Source organism: Vipera berus (assembly GCF_964194415.1).
Source record: "Vipera berus genome assembly, chromosome: 1".
Classification (NCBI taxonomy): Eukaryota; Metazoa; Chordata; class Lepidosauria; order Squamata; family Viperidae; genus Vipera; species Vipera berus.
The window spans coordinates 53796264-53816106 of NC_138202.1; the positions used below are offsets into that span (position 1 = coordinate 53796264).

At 39.2% G+C, this 19843-nt stretch overlaps 1 protein-coding gene across 2 annotated transcripts in view; it reads right to left on the bottom strand.

Annotated features, from left to right (window-relative positions):
* Positions 1 to 19809, bottom strand: part of LIN52 (lin-52 DREAM MuvB core complex component) — a 58662-nt gene extending 38853 nt beyond the window's left edge. The window contains exons 1-6 of one of the 2 annotated variants that reach the window (XM_081337700.1): positions 19773 to 19809; positions 15097 to 15171; positions 13538 to 13575; positions 13051 to 13117; positions 9233 to 9316; positions 8891 to 8957 (exon numbers count right to left, since the gene is read on the bottom strand). In XM_081337700.1, the coding sequence (XP_081193826.1) occupies positions 8923 to 8957; positions 9233 to 9316; positions 13051 to 13117; positions 13538 to 13575; positions 15097 to 15171; positions 19773 to 19791 (318 nt within the window). In that variant the 5' untranslated portion in view covers positions 19792 to 19809 and the 3' untranslated portion in view covers positions 8891 to 8922. Of the gene's footprint in view, positions 1 to 8890; positions 8958 to 9232; positions 9317 to 13050; positions 13118 to 13537; positions 13576 to 15096; positions 15172 to 19772 lie in introns of those variants that run through there. The other variant, XM_081337699.1, reaches the window with a different exon arrangement.
* Positions 19810 to 19843: the final 34 nt, after the last annotated feature.

The following is a 19843-nucleotide window of genomic DNA, read 5'->3' on the forward strand; positions in this document are numbered from 1 at the left end:
GTACCACCTATACTATACCTATACATTTGGTTTTTCTTGCCTAAATGTAGAACCTTACTTTCTTCACCACTGAATTTCATTTTGTTAGATAGCGCCCAGTGTTCAAGTCTGTCCAGATCCTCCTGTATCTTAAGTCTATCTTCTGGAGTGTTGGCTATTCCTGCCAGCTTGGTGTCATCTGCAAACCCTAACCCTAACCCTCAACCAAATCGTTGATGAAGATGTTGAAGAGCACTGGGCCTAGAACAGAGCCCTTATCTACAGTGTGTGTCACTAATTAATCCAGAATTAAATTATTGTATGCATTCATATGGAATGACTTAAGCAGCAACAGCTTTGAACAATTTTTGTAGCTGACAACTACCAGTTGTATCTATTCCACTTCTTTTTAAACCTATGCTACCTTAGTGCTTTATCTTAACTTCATAAGAAATGGTTAGAAGAATTCATCTTTCTCTAAAAACCCCTCAGATAATCAGGTTATGCCAAAGAAGAAAAAGAATAAGATTCCTGAACTACCGTATGATGTTTCAGAAAACTCCTTCAGGAAAAAAAATTAAAAATTGCTTGCACTCCGTATTCATCAGTATGCAATGTCAACAATTTTTATGGAAGAAAGATATATTAACTATGGTGTTCCTCAAATTCAGAAATGCCAAGCTAAAAGATGGATTCAGTATCATATAGCAAAAATAAATGATATTATTGTTAACCATATTAGATATCGTTCTTTAAGTTGTTATCATTAAGTTAACATGTTGGATATTTTTCATTATAATCCCATATCATATCACAAATAAAACCCCAAAGTGATATTTGAGGAATAGCTTATTAATAGAAATAACTGCAGCAATGATCTTTTAATACCTCTCAGAGACGTAAAAAAATGTGTTGTGGACCCTTCATGAGAAAGCACCATAAGAATTGGCCTCTATATCTGCTAATATCCGCTAATATATTCCCTAAGCAAACATACACCATCGGCTTGTCTCTTCAATCTCTTAAGAAGTTGCTCCAGTAATCATGCTGGATAAAATCTGAAATCCTGAATCTGGGATCTGGTTTATACATAAGCAGCAATATCGCTTGTTTGCCACTGTGCAAACCTAGCTATTTTGCCTTCTAAGCCATAATCTGTTTACCACGCAGGAAGAATTCATCCAATTGCAGTTTGTTCAAACAAATTATGGCTTAGCACAATGTATGAAGCCAATATTTTTAAGATAAATTTGTTTAATCAACAATCCCCATTCTGACTGGAATACAGAATGTATACACCAAAGAGTGAATCATCAGTTTAACTGATTATTTATTTTTCTTCCAATCTACAGCATATATCCTCAGAACAAAACAATTATCTTCTACCATATAATTATGCTACTTAAAGCAAAATATATTAAGCATTTTGTAAACAGCATAAGGGAACACGAATTCCTTAAAATAACTTCCAACTGCAGCAATATTAAAGTACATGAAGAAGCCACAAACTGAATTTTCAGTAAGGCAAGTGTAAGAGGAGCAAATTCATATTAAAATTATTTAAATGGCTAATTTAACCTAAGTGACATTTTATACATTTTAAAAACTAAATATGATGCAGATTTGTAGACTAGTCCAGGGCTTTTCAACTTTTTCACCCATTGTACCACTTTTAGGATATGGCAACATCCGAGTACCACCAGTCGCCTAGCAAGGGGTCAAAAACTTGACCAAAAAAAAAAAAAGGAAAAAAGTGATGAAGTACAGGTAGTCCTCGACTTACAACAGTTTGCTTAGTGACTGTTCAAGGTTACAATGGCCCTGAAAAAAGTGCCCCCCAAGCCATAGACCAGCAAGACACCTGCCTGCCCGCCCAGCGGTGCTCTTCCTCCTGTCCGAGGTATTCACTGTTGTATGTGAGCATTTCTGTTGAGAATTGGCAGCGGGGGTGGGATGGGGTGTTTGGTTTTTATTCCCCCCCCCCTCTGCTGGGTGGTTGCAGCAGGTTTTGGTCACTTCACATGACCCTGGGACACTGTGACTGTCATAAATATGAATCAGTTGCCAAACATCTGAACGTAAATCACAAGACCCTGGAGATGCTGCAACATTCAAGCTGATCGGTGCTTCTTCTGGGCTCAGCAGAAGCGCCAGGATCAGCACCGAGCTCCAGCTGGAGCCTGGTGCTGATCCCGGCGCTTCTGCTGAGGACTGACAGCCCTGCAGCTCCAGCTATCTCTCGCTCAGGATTATGCAGCGCTACCACCAGTTCAGCTCATTCCCCTCCCCCGCTACCACTTCTAGGATGGTGGCGTGCCACCTGCTAGGTGCCAATGTACCACAGGTACCACTGGTTGAAAAGCCCTGGAGTAGTCCTTAAGACTGAGGCACTTCAGATTGCCAGGGTTTGGGAAGAAGAAACACAGTTTATTGTTACTGCCTAATGAATTGGAAATGGGGGAGTTGGTCTTCAATAGAAGCACGATGGCAGTAGAGGACTGGAGATTGATTATCTGATCAGAGTTAAGAGGAGGAAGCAAGAAAACCAAGGCTGTAGATATCAATGGAAGATACCAATTTACGTGGTCAAGGGAAAACTAATCCTGAAACAGAAATAAATGAGTAAAAGAAGTAACCAAATCTTATGGGTTGAGGAAGTAAACTGGGGGAAAGGAAGGTATTTCAGGGTAAACCTTACTTTTGAATAAGAGGGAAGAATAACACTATTGTGAGTGTCAAGAAAAAGATTTGTGATTTGGGCAATAACCTATCTATTTTTGCAGGATCCAGTCTGGGTTAGTCACCATGGTGTTTAGTCTTTTGAGCTTTGGTCTGGTCCCAGTAACCAACCCAGACTGGATCCTGCAACATTATCCTGGGATATATACATTTGCCTTCATTCGTGATATCTACTTTTGTTATGTATTCACATTTTATATCAAGTTATCCTTTACCATCAGCAATATGCCTTTCTACATAGTTTCTGTTTTTATTTTTTTAGGTGTTTGTGCGTGTGAAACTCATTGGATACCTTCATCTGTGTCAAACATTTTATGTTGATGTCTATTTTCCTTCAAAAATTTAAATGCACCAGGCCTAAAAAAACTTTATCCTCCTATTTTATTTCACTATCTCTCATTTTTAAAAGCCCACTATTATATCACAATATGAAACTGTCAGTTTAGATTTAGACAGTTGATGTGAAAAGTCATTCAACTCTACAAAACAAATCTAAGTACCACTTTGGGGCAATATATAAAGCCTTTCCCAAATACAATTTGGCTTGAATTTCTATTTTTTTTCTCCTAAAAATTAAGTCATAAATGATCCACAATGCATCCAGCTGACTGGATCATGACCTTCCAACTCCAAATCAGCTGAATTATGCACCTACACTATATCAACAGGCAACGCTGGGCAAAAATTTAAGTAGAGAGGCAAAACATAGGACATAAGTCCTCAATCCTTTTAAAATAAAACAGTTTTTAAGACAATGCATGTCTTTCCCTAGTGTGGGGGGAAAAGTGTTGCATTACCTATAAAAAAAAAAGAAAACATATCTGGAAAATGTAACTAGGAAAGTAGAGCAATTAAAAATCACTTTTGAGCCATTTACAGGTCTCTATCAGCTACAAGTGCCTGAGAGCATCATGCTTGGTGTGAGTCCCCAGAGAGTGATCACATTTCAATTACTATCACTAACATTAGTCATTACTGAGGTTGGCTCAGGTCCCCAGGGAAGGCAGCTTGTGATGACAATACCCAGTTTCTCCCTGTAATGCAATTCATTAGGCAAAACAGAACAGCTGGGACAGGCACGTGTGGGTTTGAAGAGGGCCCGCCCCAGTGAGACCCCTTGCTCAAACTCTCTCTTGGTTGGCAAGGGAGGGGATCGACTTCAACCCCCATGACAGCTGTAGAGTCCTCAGGGGACACTCCATGTTTAATCACTGCTCTTTAAGCTCAAGGAAGGCATTTGATTGAGAATTTAAGCTAATGGCACTCCAGCTTGTAGCAGATTATCAGGCATCTGATAGGGACTTGATGACATTTTATCATGTTCTAGCCTACAAAAGTTAATGAGGCACTTAGATATTGTCTCAGATCCCTAGTCTAGTATATTCTATTCCACAGATGGCTCCTTCAAAGTGAAAAGGGCCAGGAATGCATAAAAAGGAAGCTGTAATTATTTCTGCAGGGCTTCAGAAAATTCCACTGAATTAATAGTGACAAGTTGTGTTATAAAATAACAGTAGGAATTTTGACTTGTAGAAATCTGCAAGAAAAGGAAAGATTGTGAAAAATGGAAAAATCTAAAAATATCTCAAGGATCTCAAGCCTACTGAATACAAACTGAAGTCAATATGCATAAGCTTAGGCTTATAGCACACATATCTATGCCCTAATAAATTGCCCGTTAAATGTTGCACTCCATAACCAAATCAGACAAGGTAAGCCAATGGAAATGTTTTTGCCTTTGGGTAAGAAAATTGGAAGTAGACAAAAAGTTGTGTATTCTAGCACACATAATGATAGTTCAGAACACGCATCCAGAGAAATAAGCCCATATAATTTTATTATCTCTGGCTATTTTGCTAAGGCTTACCTCTGAGATTCAAGTACAGGACTCCCCAAACCAGCAAACGTAAGAGCAGCACATGATGGAATAATGCTGATGAAGAGGCACATCAACAGCTGACATGCTGTTCCATGAAGTTTGCTTTCTCACAACCTGACCCAACAAATTCTTTCTCGGTTTCGGAATTTGGAGATTTATATCAAATGTAAAACAACTGTTACATATGACTGCTAGCATTATGGCATCGTAATGTGCTCATGAATGTTATTATAAAACAGAATACCGTAAAATTGAAACAATGATTAAGTACACGGCACATCCATGTTGCTACTTCAACTATCCTATAGTGTGTAAACTAGCATACAAGCTACAAAACCACAAAATATCTTTGATTTTTTTGTTGATCCTTATCCAACAATACAAGATGACATAGAACAGGGTCCCCAACCCCTGGTCCGTGGACCAGTACTGGTCTGCGGCATACCAGCAACCGGTCAGCACAAACAAGCAAAGCCCCATCCGTGGGATGCAGGCAGCACACAAAACCATGCACCCTCCGGTCCACGGAAAAACCTCTCTCCAGGGAACTGGTCCCTGGTGCCCAAAAGATTGGGGACCTCTGACATAGAAGCACTATACACGGAATGCTTCACAGAATTTTCTTTCTCCTGATACTGAATTCTTGAGGCAATAATAATAGAAGTAAAACAACTGTGGCAAAAGAAAGCAAAGGTAATACTAATAGGTGCCTTGAGCGCAATCCCAAAACATCTGGAGCACCACTTGAATACCATCAGCATTGACAAAATCACCACCAGTCAATTGCAAAAGGCAGCTTTACTTGCAACAGCTTACATCTTGTAACTTCTTTACACCATCAAATGCCTTCTGCTAACTCAAGTCCTTGAGAAGGACTCAGTAGGTGGATAGAAATGTCAAACCCAATCTAAAGTATCTGTCTATGCAACCAACCATAATAGAATGTTTAGAATGCAATCTTGCTATATTCTATTAAAATTTGTAATGAAATAATTCTTTACTATTTATAGTATTTACAGCAGTATTTGCAAGTAATTTACATATAATTAACTTAATATTTTATATCACTATTAGCCACACTACATTTTCACATGAAACTGCTTTCTTTCTGTTTTTTTTTGTCTTTCAAATGTAGCTATTCAATTCAATTAATTATTCAATTCATTCATTAGCTAACAGTAAGAAGTGGGATGGGAAAACCAACAGTAACTAATATCTAGCTTCAATTTCCACCCCAATCATTGCAAACTAATCTTCTGGTATGTTAATATAAACTTGGATGCTACTCTGCCACTAGTAGCAAACTGTTCTTCCCCAAGAGAGCCCTGTAAAACAGGACAGTCACTGACAGCAGTACAATTACTGACACAGATACAGACTTTATGGACATGTTTATCTCTGCTGTAAATCCACACTCTCTCTCCACTCCGATTCACAAGTCATAAAGAAATTGCAGATAATGAAAAAGTTGGTGAAATTTACAGCATGTCGGAAACCTCAGACAGCCAAAAGAAATTAAAGAGCTGACTGGATATAAATCACACAGGTACAATTAAAAGTTCCCATACCACCTTCACTTCTAAAAGTGGCATACAATCCAACACAAATGATAAAAAGCTGAGGTCATGATCCCTAGGCTGAAGGTAGTTAAGAACATTATATACCAAAATTAGCCAATTTAAATGCCTTGCGCACATCCTAATTTCTAGCCGGCATTTGAATACTTGCTTTGAGGCAAAAATCCTTACCAAAAATATCTCAAGTTTTCATAAGTGAAATAAACTGCAAATAGAAAGGTAGCCATTTAGTTTCCTCCACAGCATCATACTCCTCCCCTTTTCTTGCTGCTTTCTATGATTTGTCTAAATCTGCTGTAGAGGTCTGTGAGAATCTTTGAAGCAAATATGGATTGTCTGGAAAGCAAGGGAAATAACTCTTACTATTACAGTCAGATCTTTCACTAGTGTTGGAATCATGCCCTTGATACTTTCCTTTTGCTAGAGAGGAAGCACATAAAATAAGAACATTTCAAGACTGCTCAGACAATTAGGTTTGGGTGTCATTGCTACCTCCAGAAAAATCTAATGCAGATAAAATACCAGATTAAAAGTCTGAAAAGTTTTCTAATGTATGCATGTAATCAAAAATATTGGAAAATGTTAATAGTTATATAGATGGAAAGAGTTCATTACAGATCTATAGGACTGTTACTTTGGAGAACCACCCTCCATTCAGCTATATTACATGACTATAATTACATGACTATTAACATGTTCACTATTGGAAGATCTGGAAAAAGCAGGTTAGGGATGGCATATAATCAATCAACGATTAACATGTTCGGTCAGTTGTGATACTATGGAAACATCAAAAATATACATAACATTCTCTTATGCAAGAAAGTATTTCTAAGAGAAAAAGCTTTTACTCAAACATGTACTTGTGTCTTAAAGCATTCAATTTATAAGGGGGAGGGCGTTCTCTGTGGGCGCATCAGACCTGTGGAACCGCTTGCCAGTTGAGCTCCGGATGGCCCCCGACCTTCGCTCCTTCCGGCGGGATCTAAAAACTTACTTATTTGAGCAATCCGGCCTGGTTTGATGGGTTTGGGGTTTTAATATGGTTTTTAAATTATTGTATATATATCGGGCATAATATTTAATTGTTTTTTAACTTTTGTATTTTGTCTTTTAGTATTTATTGCCCTGTACACCGCCCTGAGTCCTTCGGGAGAAGGGCGGTATAGAAATTTAATAAATAATAATAATAATAATTTAGGGAGCTTGCAGAGCCATCTTTGTCGTTGGATCTTCAAGAACTTTATATGAAAGAATACGCTTTACCAGCGTAGATAGGATGACAACTATGGTCTTAGCTAGAGACAGGCTACTTGGTTTCAGTGACCCATGAATAATAGGAATTGTTTGTTTAGATGATTACAATGTATTATCTATAGGAGTGACAAAATATGACTGCTCCAACATTATTATATTGCTAATATTTTATTATCTCCACTGGTTCTGAGTTCATTTCTGAATGTACAGCTAGCTAGGAATAGCTTTTGAAAGCAGCACTAAGCCTTTCAGAAGACATAACTACTTTAACAATTCAAGGAAGAATATGTTGCTGATTACAATATGTTTTGTGAAGTGTGCCTTTTGAAAGCCTTGCCCGAGGTCAGATCAGACCTTCAAGAAGGCTCTATTTAAATATCCCTTTTTGTGAACATAGAGGAAGGTTGACAATTGTGATGCCTCTGGGATGCTCTCTCAGGAATCTTAGGAACAGAAGACCACTCTCTTGGATTACCAATGTATATTGCTCATTACCAACATCAAAACACAATGAGCAGGATTATTTTGTGGCAGCAAAGAATATGTAGCAACAGCTTTATTAGGGGAAATATTAATAAAAGGTATTATAAATTTACAGCTGGAACTAACTGAAGAACCAGTTAGGTTTCAAAGGGCTAACTCTGAAATCTAAATTTTAACTAATTACAAAAAATGCTCCTACATTGGTATAACTTCCAATAAAGAATGACAATTCTCAATAAAAGTTCCATACGTTAGCAGAGGACCATTAATGGAAAAATAACATATATAGCACTTTAACGTATTACATTTTGCCAAATCATCATATCTTAAAATTGTTAAGAAGTTCAATGGGAGCTTCCAAATCTTAATAGCTACAAATGTACAGTATTTCCCAATATTACAATATTAATAGTTGTAATCAGCCATCTGCTGCCACCCAGAGGCTATGTAAGGTCTATCTTGCTATGACTCTTGGATCTTTTGAATACTATTATTAAGATAGTATTTAATCTTGAATAACAAGAATCATTGTGAAGTGTTGTAAGCTACCCTTCTGCCATATTTCATTTTGAACAGTTCCATTTGTATTACATTAATGAATTACATAGCAGACAAACATCGCTAACAGATTTTGCACTAAAATGCATTAAACACTTAGGGCTGTACGTAGGTATATTCTTCTAATGCTGCAGTCACTGTATTACTTTTTGATAGTGATAATAAACATCCTGACTTTAATGCGAATGCATTTAAGAATCGAATCTAAAAAGGCTGCTACCAAGTTCATAAAATGATGCTGGTACAGGCCCTGAAATATCTATGAAGAAACTTTTCAATATTATGTATCCTAGGAATGATATTTATGCTGTCAGCAAAATGGTGCTTGTTTTGGTCTTTTCAGGAATGAATGTAGTACTGAATTGCTAGAAATGAAGATCATATTAGCAAATAGCAGTCTTTTTTATTTAATGCCTTTTGGATTTGGTGGATTACAAACTGCAGGAATTCCTAACTACCAAAATAAACAGGAGGGTACCAAGGACCTGGAGGAACGAATATTTATTTATTTATATATAAAAAATAAATAACATTTATACAATCACTTGAAAGACAATAGCAACTCCTATTTTTAGGCAAAGGATAGGGAAGGTTTTATAAACTAATTGTACAAAACGGAATATATTGCTGCCATTATTAATTTTTATGGTACCCTAATTCCTATAGTTAATTAGTATGGATAGAATGTACATAAACATATGACTGTACATAAACATATGCAATAAACTTACTCTATTTTTGGAATCCATACAGTACTTACATTCATCCAGCCCCAACTGATAGGCCAAATTCTGTAAACCTCTAACCTTCTCCATCAGATTAGCTGTAGTGAGACTTCCCAGCTCTAAAAGAAAGTGTGTAGTTTACAAACTTTGTCATGAAATAATAATGAATGAATCATGCTTTTATTAGAATCAAACTCCTAATACAGGTAGTCCTTCACTTACAGGCATTTATTTAGTGACCAATCAAAGTTACAAGAGCACTGAAAAAAGTGACTTATGACCATTTTTCACACTTACAAACATTGCATCCCCCATGATCACATGATAAAAATTCAGACACTTGGCAATTGATTCATATTTACGTCCGTTGTGGTGTTCTTGGGTCATGTGATCATCTTTTGCAAATTTCTGACAAGCAAAGTCAGAAAACTCACTTGACAACTGTCTCACTTGGCAACAGAAATTTTAGGCTCAATTGTGGGTGTAAGTTGAGGACTACTTATAATAATAACCAAGCAGAAAGTAAAGGCAATTTGATGTAATAATTGTAAAAATGCTGCATGTAATGAAATTCACTATTTTTAAAGGAGACACGATATCTGGTTTTACACAGAAAGAGACTACATTTATAAGAGCTATAGTGGTGCCATTGTTAGAATGCAGAGTTACAGCAATTCGATCCTGACCGTCTCAAGGTTGACTCAGCCTTCCATCCTTGGTAAAATGAGGAGCCAAATTGTTAGGAGCAATATGCTGATTTTGTAAACCACTTACAGAGGGTAGTAAAGGTTAGAGCACTATGAAGCTGTATATAAGTCTAAGTCAGGGGTATCAAACTGCTGGCCCATGGGCTGGTTGCATTATGCAGAGGCCGCGCCCACCCCAGCTCTGGCAATGCAAAAGGAAGTCATGATACGTCATGACATGTCACGCGACACAATGAGTTTGACACCCGTGGTCTAAGTGCTATTGTTATTGCTATTCCATGTAACACCTGAGTAACTATCTGATAGTAAGGAAAAGATATATTGTAATTATCATCTGGACAACCTGGAAGGTATAATGTAAACAAATGAAGCTACTTTTTTCCACATACTGCTGTTATACATACAATAAACGAAGACATGACTGGCTGTTTTGACTACATCTAAACTCCATGGATATAACTTTTCACTTTGTTCTGTTACTTTTGATATTGATTCAATGGATTTGCAGATTCCTGATAGGAAAACCCATTAAATTGCCTCCAACAAGCCAGATGGCGTTACATTAGAATGGCTATGACAGAAAACTGCTATAATTAGGCAATTCCAAGATAGTGAAGTATCAGATAAACTTATGGATAAGCAGAGAATTATAGTTGTCAAATACACCCACAAAATTGGGTTTGGTTTATCCATAGAAAGGTTTGTCTGCAGTATATATGTTAATACTTTGTTAAAGTACCCATATACCCTGCATATACTCATATATAAACTCATCCATAGGTAAGCCTATCCTTGAATTTTTAATTAAAATACCATAGAAAATGGACTCCCTCAGCTGAGCCAATTGGGAAAATCAAAACATGAAAATTTCAAGGATTGGCTTATCTGCGGGTGGCACATTTTTCATGGTGTTTTGGTTAAGAATTCAACGGTTGGCTTATCTGAGACTATATATTGTAGTTATTCAACTCCATATTAATATTTAATCACTATGAGCAGCGGGTATTAATTCATATGGTTCTGTAATTCTATGTGTCTTGTAATGTGGTCTTTAAGAGTCACTCTAGCTTGTCCATATTTCATGGATTACAAGAGCTCTGCAGAAAGATATCAACTTGTCCAATAATACTGATGCTTCTTTGAAGCTGTTTAGGAGACCAAATCCAGCAAACAAACGTTTAGCTTTAGCTAAAATTTATAAATTGTCAGCCAAGCTTGATTTTCCCCATTCTATGAATTTCTGATTGCATTAGGTACAAATCTGAGAACTGGGAATATAATGATCAAATAAGCACATAAGTTTCACCGAGTAAATGTGGCAAAGACTCAACAACAAATAATTTGATGGCAGCAATAATCATTATTCCCTTATCAAGCACAAAAATATCAGGATTGCAGCAGTGTATCTCTAGACAGTCCATACATGTTGCATTTAAGTTTTTTTCTTGTCCAATATTTTTTTAAAAAAAACTATCCATAGATATTAAACACTTTAGTATTTGATATTGCTATCCTGAAATTGTCAGTTGTTTATTATAGGTCTCTTGGCAAACACTGCAATAGTTTTCTCAAGAGCAATACACCTCACAGTTTTAAAAAAACAGATATAAACCAATGCAATATCAGCATATAGTTCAACTGGCTTCTGCTTGCAGACTAACTTGTTGAGATGGAGATATAGATGAAGCAGATTGCTTGACCAGGGAATTAATATAAAAATTAAAAATGATATTAATACATGGGTCTGCTTAACTCCTTTTGGCATACAGAAAGTATATGAAACATTCCCTTTTGATCATTAACTTACAAACAGACTTGTATTTTCATGTAACATAGATGAGCAAGAGCATACGTGCATCTTGATCTTTTTACATTCAAGTTTACTTAGAGATGGAATTGAAAGCGCATTTACAGCAGACGCTCTGTAGTTTGATGTACAGGTAACTGTCAACCTACAATTGTAATGGAACTTGCCCATTATGGGTGCAACTCGTAATGACTGTTAAGCAAGATGGGCTTGCTTAATGAATGCCATCCTCTGCTCGCTCTGATGCAGTCATTATAAACAACCACATGGTCATTAAGCGGAGCATGAGGTGCCTCAGAGGTGAGACCTACCACCCAGCTGAGTCTGGAATCAGCCAAGCAGCAAAAAGCTTTGCAAAGCCAAAAACAGCCTAGCTATGGTGGGAGGAGGGGAGCCCAGTTAGATTAGGGCCCAGCACTGTGTTCCAATGCCAAAGAGGCTTCCAAACAAATCTAACTGCTTGTCCATGAGATGTCCTGATGCTCTGAAAGGAAGTGAGGAAGCTTAGTGATGCATCCACTGGTGGCGTTCTGCAAAAAGAATGAAGTTGCACTTATGGGCTTGGCCTTTGTCTCAATCAGAGACAGGAGACTGCAGGCTTTCCTGGGTCTTACTAGGTTTGGGTAAACCAACTCCCTGCATGCAAAGATGTAACTCTGGGTCAAACTTCCCAAAACCTTTCCCTTGCTTTACTCCCTCCCTCCCCTCCCACAAGCCCATATTTTTTTCATTAAAGATAACGGGAAAAAGAAAGCTTTGGGGGACACTTATCGATCTCCTCCCCCCACCCATTAGATAATGAAGCTAAACCTCCACCCTCCAGTCTCAATCCCCTTTTGTCACTTAATATACTAAATTTATTTCATACCTGGAAAAAAGAGTGTCAAAATCTGTAAGTTACTTGCCTTGATGAGCGACTGGCAGGCTGAAGAATAGAGAAGAAACTCCCAGGGGTTTGATTTAAAAAAAAAGGAAGGAGGAGAAAAGAAATTCCTTCTGGAGGTTGTTTGTGTGGAGAGGAAATTACTCTGCAAAGCTACCAAGGACTCAGCACAAGCAAGAAATGGCCATGGTAGAAGGTGGGTCCTAAAGGGAGTCATACAAAGCTTGGAAAGCTTTGAATGCATGGATCTCAAATTAAACTCATTTATCTCCAAAGTTTATACTTAAAAAATGTCATAATTATTGGACCTAATAATTATGTTATATTTTCTTCACTATATGGTAGACTCAAAATGAAAGATACTTCAACTGATCTTTATATGACAATTCAATCTAATATTAACTATACATTTAATATAAAAATGATATTTTTATCAAGCACTGACTAGAAACTCACCTCTCAACATGTCAATATCATCATTTTCTAATTCAGCCATCCATTTAGGTGGAGAACTGGTGATGGGCTATTAAGAACAAACATTCATAAACAAATTATTACCTATTTTAGAAACCTTTAAAAGCTTATAACTAACTGAAATGCAGAACTGTAATATTTTACAAAATTCTACTCTGATTAAATAAAGTATTTCTAAAATAGATTACTATATCCAATAAAACAATTCTTTTCAAGGCAGCAAAGTAAAGACTATTTTTTTAAAGCCAATATCATCTTGCTGAGGTAAAATCTTGCTTGTTACTGCATGAGGGGAAAAATTATAGTACAAAAACATAGCAAGAAAATAAAAAATAGTCCCAGTGATTTTTCTAGGCATTTATAATTTTTCAATTATTTTCTAACTTTAGCTGTTTTTTGTGATAAGCTCTATTTTCCATAGAATTTTAGGACTGAAATGTCTATGTCAAATATCAATTATTATACTTACACTTTTAAAAGAAGCTGCAAATTCAGCAACACCTGGTACTGGGGACAAGATAGACATACGGTAGTTAATGCATTTTAGTTGTTTTTTACAATTGTTTATACAACTTTGAAGGCAATTACCATTTTTGTCACTTAATTAAACTGCTACATTTTAATTCAGCACATATATTAATTTTATCCTCAATTCTGGATCTGAGGTAACCTATTAAGCTATATTTCTACACCATTGGTGTTCAATGGTTATTGACTATATTATACTATTTTTTTATGACCATCAAGCCATCTTTCATCCATACTACTTTAAAAAAAACGGTAGCATTACAGTTAACCCTACATGTCTATTCACAAAATTCAGTATTATTTATTTCTGGGTAAATGTGCACAGGCTCAACAGAATTATTTTTGAAATAAATTAGGAAAGATTACCGTCTTAAATTATTTTAAATCTCTGCCTATGAATAAACATGCTCAAATTTTAGCATGTTAAAGGCAATATTTTAATAGGACAGCTTATGATAGAATCATCAGTGTAAACAAACACCATTTAAATACCACATCTAGTTTATCACAGTAAAAACTCATACACATGTACTAGCAACTTACTTCCCATACCAAGATCTGGTTCTTGCCTTACCTTTGATGTATCTTACCAACATTTTAATGATCCATACTGTATATTTTTTCATAGATACCGTTTTCTACTCCAGTCTCAAATATTAACTCAAAATGGTTAAAGGATTCATTTGCCCATTTTTGAAATTATTCTGATGTTTTTAATATGAGCAAGTAATTATTATTCACATTCAAATAATTATTCAGATTATTCATCTCATTCAGATTGAAATATGTGGAACACCTATCTAATCTTTTCTTTTTTGTTCAAATATATGACAATAACAATTCTTTGGCAGTGCACTAAATGCAAATATAACCATTTATGTAACTCTTACCGTTTTTCAGATTCTACTTAGTTTTTCCAGTAGAAATAAGGAGTGAAGAAAAAGGCAATACTACCTTATATAGGCCATGATATTCTTTTGTAGAACAAAACATTTTTTGTTTTGAACTTTTGGACTCGTGCTGGAGCCCCCATCCTCAGGGAGCTCCTCTATGTGCTTTGTACACAGAGAAGTTCCCTGATGATGAGCTCCAGCATGTGTCCAAAAGCTCAGAAGATAAAACCTCTGGTCCCGGTCACCAACCCAGATTGGATCCTGCACAAAACTTATTTTTCATTCTAGCTCTGTATAATTTTTGAAGAGCCCTGGCATGATACTTAAACTATTCAGCATTTTAAAAAGCTATGTAATCCTATATTAGATTAGCCATACAATGTTATATAATATTGAATATATTTCCTATGAGCTAGTCAAAAACTTTAGAAACTTAGACCTATGTCTCAAAAAGGGCGTTTTTCCATACCTTAGGAAATCTAAACGGTCTAATTATTAATCCTTACAATAGCATCTTACTAGAAATAACTCTTTAGATGTACAATCTAAAGTTGGTTCACATTAATGTAATCCACAATGATTTACTTCTTATTCAATTACTACTTACATTGCTCTGGCCACAGATCTGGAGATGCCCTGTCCAACTTTTCAAAGCTCAGCAATGAGGCTTCCAAGTCTGAACCTAGAATTATATTAACATATTTATAAGCCAAAATACACCAACACAGCAGCACCATTTTAGACTACTGTGGAACATTTACCTATGCACAAAATCTTTTAAGATGTGACGAGGAACATGAAAAAGAAACAATTGCCTCTCAAACTGCAATATTTCAGTGACACTGCATTGATAATATTATGCCCCTAGGCATACTTCTTTGGAAGATAGGCTAAACTGAACTATTCTCGATATAGTTACTAAGAAGAGATGAGATTCTGCAACTGGAAAATCATCACAAGCATATGATTTATCCTAATCAGATTATTTCAAGATGGATAGTAATTAATATTTATATGTTTATCTGTGAGAGTGTAGGTATATACATATGTTGTATATACCATGTTTATATGTGTGTTATATGAGTACACTTTTGAGAGCAGGCAACAGAATTTCATTTTTAATGTGTGCCAGTGTGCCTACAGTAACAACTGACAACAAAGGTTATACAGGTTTATCTTATTTTTTCATGTAGCTCTGCATTGTTTAGGTCACTGGTTCTTAAATTGTTTAACACAATTATCCCCATTCCTGGCCTCAAATAATGTCATTCCCCCCCAACAGAATGTTGTTTTACACATGCATCTCAACAGCAGCAGTCTGGACCCTGACTCATAAACAATTACAAATTACTCCACAACACCCAGGATATGTCAATATTACCCCTTTTGGGGGAATTTCCCCAGTTTAAGAACCATAGCTTAGGTCCTTTCTTGCTGCTGATCCACTCATCTTTGAACTTGCAGAATAATACACCAGCATTGCTAAATCCTAAGCTCTTTCACTACCTTTGTTCCCAATTACTGCAGCCATCTGACTTTCCTCCAAGGTGATAGATGACAAAGCCTCATAACAATTTTTGCCTCCCTGAAAGCTATCCTTGGATAATGTCAGAATAAAAAGGAAAACAAGACTTTACCGCTGGTTCAATATAGACAACTTAAACCTGTGTTTTTAATCAGCTGAAGAGGAAAGCAACATCATGTGACAGAAAAATGGAAGAGCACATTTGTGACAAAGGTGTTGCCATGAGGAAAGGTGCCATGTGCCAAAGAACTTCTGCTAGCGGGATCCAGCAAAAACAGACTTTTCTGCTGCGGCTTCCACCCTCTGGAATATTCTCCTACTGGAGATGAGGTCTTCCCTCACATTCCAGGCCTTCCAAAAGAGCCTGAAAACATGGCTCTGCTGCTTGGTCTGGGTCACAGAACAGGGGCCTGCTGTGTTGCATTGGCTGACTGCTTGGAGAAGATCCCCACCCCCAGGCCACTTATCATCTTGGTTTTTAACTTTACTTCTTTTTATTTTAATTCTTTAGTAGTTTTTTTTAGTTTTTATCACATTGCAAGTTGCCTAGAGCAGGGCTTTTCAACCGGTGGTACGCGTACCACTAGTGGTACGCGAACACCTGGCTAGTTGTACACGGCGTCGCCTTCCTCCCCCCTTCCCCCCATGCTCCACTCCTTCCCAGCTCACTTGCTGCCGGAAAGCATGCTGCTTGGCAGCAGCCTGCAAGAACCCTACAGAGGGTGCGTGCAGGTGCAGAGCAAGGCCCCGCTCTCCCCAGGGACTCGTCGTGCAGCAAAAGGATTGACTTCTGATCAGCACTTCTTCGGGGCACACGTGGCCGGGAAGACGCGTCGGAGTCCCAGGTACCAGTAAGGCGATCGGCCTGCTCCTCCCCCATCACCTGCCAGCCCCAGGAAAGCCCCGTGTGAGTGCCTTGCTGGCCGCCGAACCCTGCCTTTCGAGCAGGAGCGGCCTTGCCATGCTTGCCCCGGCCGCCTCCGCAGGTGCTGCTGTAGGGCGGAGAGGGGGAGGCCGGTCCCTGTTTGGCCCGCCATCCCCGGGAGAGCCCGGCACGAGCGCCTTGCCAGCCGCCAAACCCTGCCTTTTGAGCAGGAGCAGCTGTCAAGCCCCGGGCTCGGCAATCAACCGGGGGGGGGAGATCCACACAACAACCCGGCTACCTGGCATGCCAGCCGCTCATTGCTCCGCCGATCAGCTGGGAGGCTGAGACTCCAGATTTGAGCCACCGACCAGAAGAGAGCACCGCTGATCAGCTGGGAGGCTGGGACTCCAGATCCCACACCACCAGCTAGCTGGAAGTCCTGGCAGGCGGCCCTGACGCCGCCAAACAGCACGGGTGGTTTCCGAGTGGCACCGGCTTCTGAGTGGGTGTGGGCAGCCTCCAAGCGGCCTGTGCAGGTGGCTTCCAAGCAGCACCGGCCGCAGGTGGCTTCTCATGCACCCCGCGCGGGTGGCCTCCAAGCGCCCCACACTGGCTTCCAAGCACCTCCGGCTTCCGAGCGCCCCGCAAGCAAGTGGAAAGCAAGTGAGCAGGGCGGGAGTGCGGGATCGGGGTGTGCAAGTACAGCTGAGCCGCGCTTCTCCATGTTGTTTTGCTGTTTTTTTGCAAAGTTGCCCCGGATCGATGGAAAAGCCTCCAGTCTCCCTGCTGCAAGCGTGGGAAGCACCACAGCTCCTGATGAACCACGTTTAAGGGAGAGAGAAAGAGAGCCGAGCTTGACCTATGCGGCTGGGCTGTTTCTGCTTTTCCTTTGCAACTTGGAAGAATAATAGCAATAATAAGAGGAAAAGTTCTTGCATGATTTCCAGACGTTTACTCTCCGTTCCCACCCCACTCGATCCCAAGAAGCAGTATTTGTAGTATGGACTAGCAGGCTGTTTGGCTGCTCTGGGGAGCGCTATGGGAAGAACGATGTACACAGAGAGGATCGGGAACTTGGCTCGAACGCTGGGCTCTGGTAGGGGAAAAATGACTGGGAGAAGTAGCCGGTTCGTAATGTACGTGCCTGAAAATGGGAGATGGGCAGGTTGTGTGAGGTGCAGTATTTGTAGTTTGGACTAGCAGGTTGCTTGGAAGGGAGGGAGGGAAGGAAGGAAGGGACGAGGAAGGAAGGAAGGAAGGAAGGAAGGAAGGAACAATGAGAGGGAGGGAGAGACAGTGGAAGGGAGGGAGAGAAGGAGGAAGAGACAAAGAGGGAAGGAAGGAAGGAAGGAAGGAGGGGAAGGACAATGAGAGGGAGGGAGAGACAATGGAAGGGAGGGAGGGAAGGAGGAAGAGACAAAGAGGGAGGGAAGGAAAGGAAGGAAAAGGAAGGACGGTACAATGGGAGAGAGGGAGGGAAGGAAGGCACCCACCCCCCTCCAGCAGAGACCCACAGATTTCCCCCCCCACAGGCCCCCGACAACCTGAGTGATAAGCTGGCCATGCCACACACCCCCGGCCATTGATCACATGTCCCAGGGACACTGTGAATGTCATAAGTATGAATCAGTTGCCAAGCATCCGAATGTAAATCACATGACACTGGGGATGCTGCAGTCATAAGTGTGAAAAATGGTCATAAGTCACTTTTTTCAGTACCACTGTAACTTCGAATAGTCACTAAGCAAATTGTTGTAAGTCGAGGACTACTTGTACTTTATCATTTTTTTTCCTTTTTTTGGGGGGGGGCAAGTTTTTGACACCTTGCTGGGTGACTGGTGGTACTCAGATATTGCCTTATCCTAAAAGTGGTACAATGGGTGAAAAGGTTGAAAAGTCCTGGCCTAGAGTCACTGTATTGGTGAAATGGGCAGCATTTAAATTTAATAAATACTATGTCTAGCAGCCATTTCATAGATTCCAAGCAAAAAGGATGTTTTTCCCAAGCTTCTTTTATTAAGAAACAGAAAAGTTTCTACAATAGAATTTACAGTACAGTACAATACAGTAGCTCATCTGCCCAAAACTGAACTACCGCACACTTTCCTGCCTTTTGACTTCCAGCATACAAGGACTGCATCTGGAAGGCAAGTTGGAAAAGTCTGATTTACTCCGGAATTACAGCCTTCACCTTGTTTTCCGCTGTTGGCACTTAGTGACACAAAGCACAAGCCAACTGTCACCCCTGAGATAATTTTATAGATTACTACTAAGAACAGGGTCAGACTAACTAGAGATCTAATTGAAATCCTAACAGTTATTTCTCAATGAGCTTCTGTCAAAACAAGATGCTAAGCATACTTGTTCTGAAGGGAAGTCCAATTATACCCAAAAGACAGCGTTCCCACTTGCGTTTAAGGGGCGAATTAGAAACTCAGTCTGGTTGAGTGGTTAAGGCAGGGGTAGGCAACCTCGGCTCTTTTATGACTCATGGACTTCAACTCCCAGAATTCCTGAGTCAGCTATGCTGACTCAGGAAATCTGGGAGTTGAAGTCCATGAGTCATAAAAGAGCCGAGGTTGCCTACCCCTGGGTTAAGGCATCAACTAGAAACCGCCAGACCCCGAGTTCTAGTCCCGCCTTAGGCACAAAGCCAGCTGGGTGACCTTGCGCCAGTCACTCTTAGCCCTTAGGAGGCAAATGGCAAACCATTTTGGAAAAACCTTACCAAGAAAGCTCTCTCGGAGAATCGGACCACACCGAACGGGAAAAAGTGGCTAATTGTCCCCGAAATCAGTACAATGCTTACTCAAAAATAGTTCAACTGCGAGCGTAATAATTAGGAAGACAGAACAACACTACGAACCTCTCCGCCTTCCTCAACGTCTCTTACCTTCAGCAGAGACCGCCATCTTAGCCCGTCACATGACAAGCGAATCTCCACCCACCCCCTTTCACGCGGGA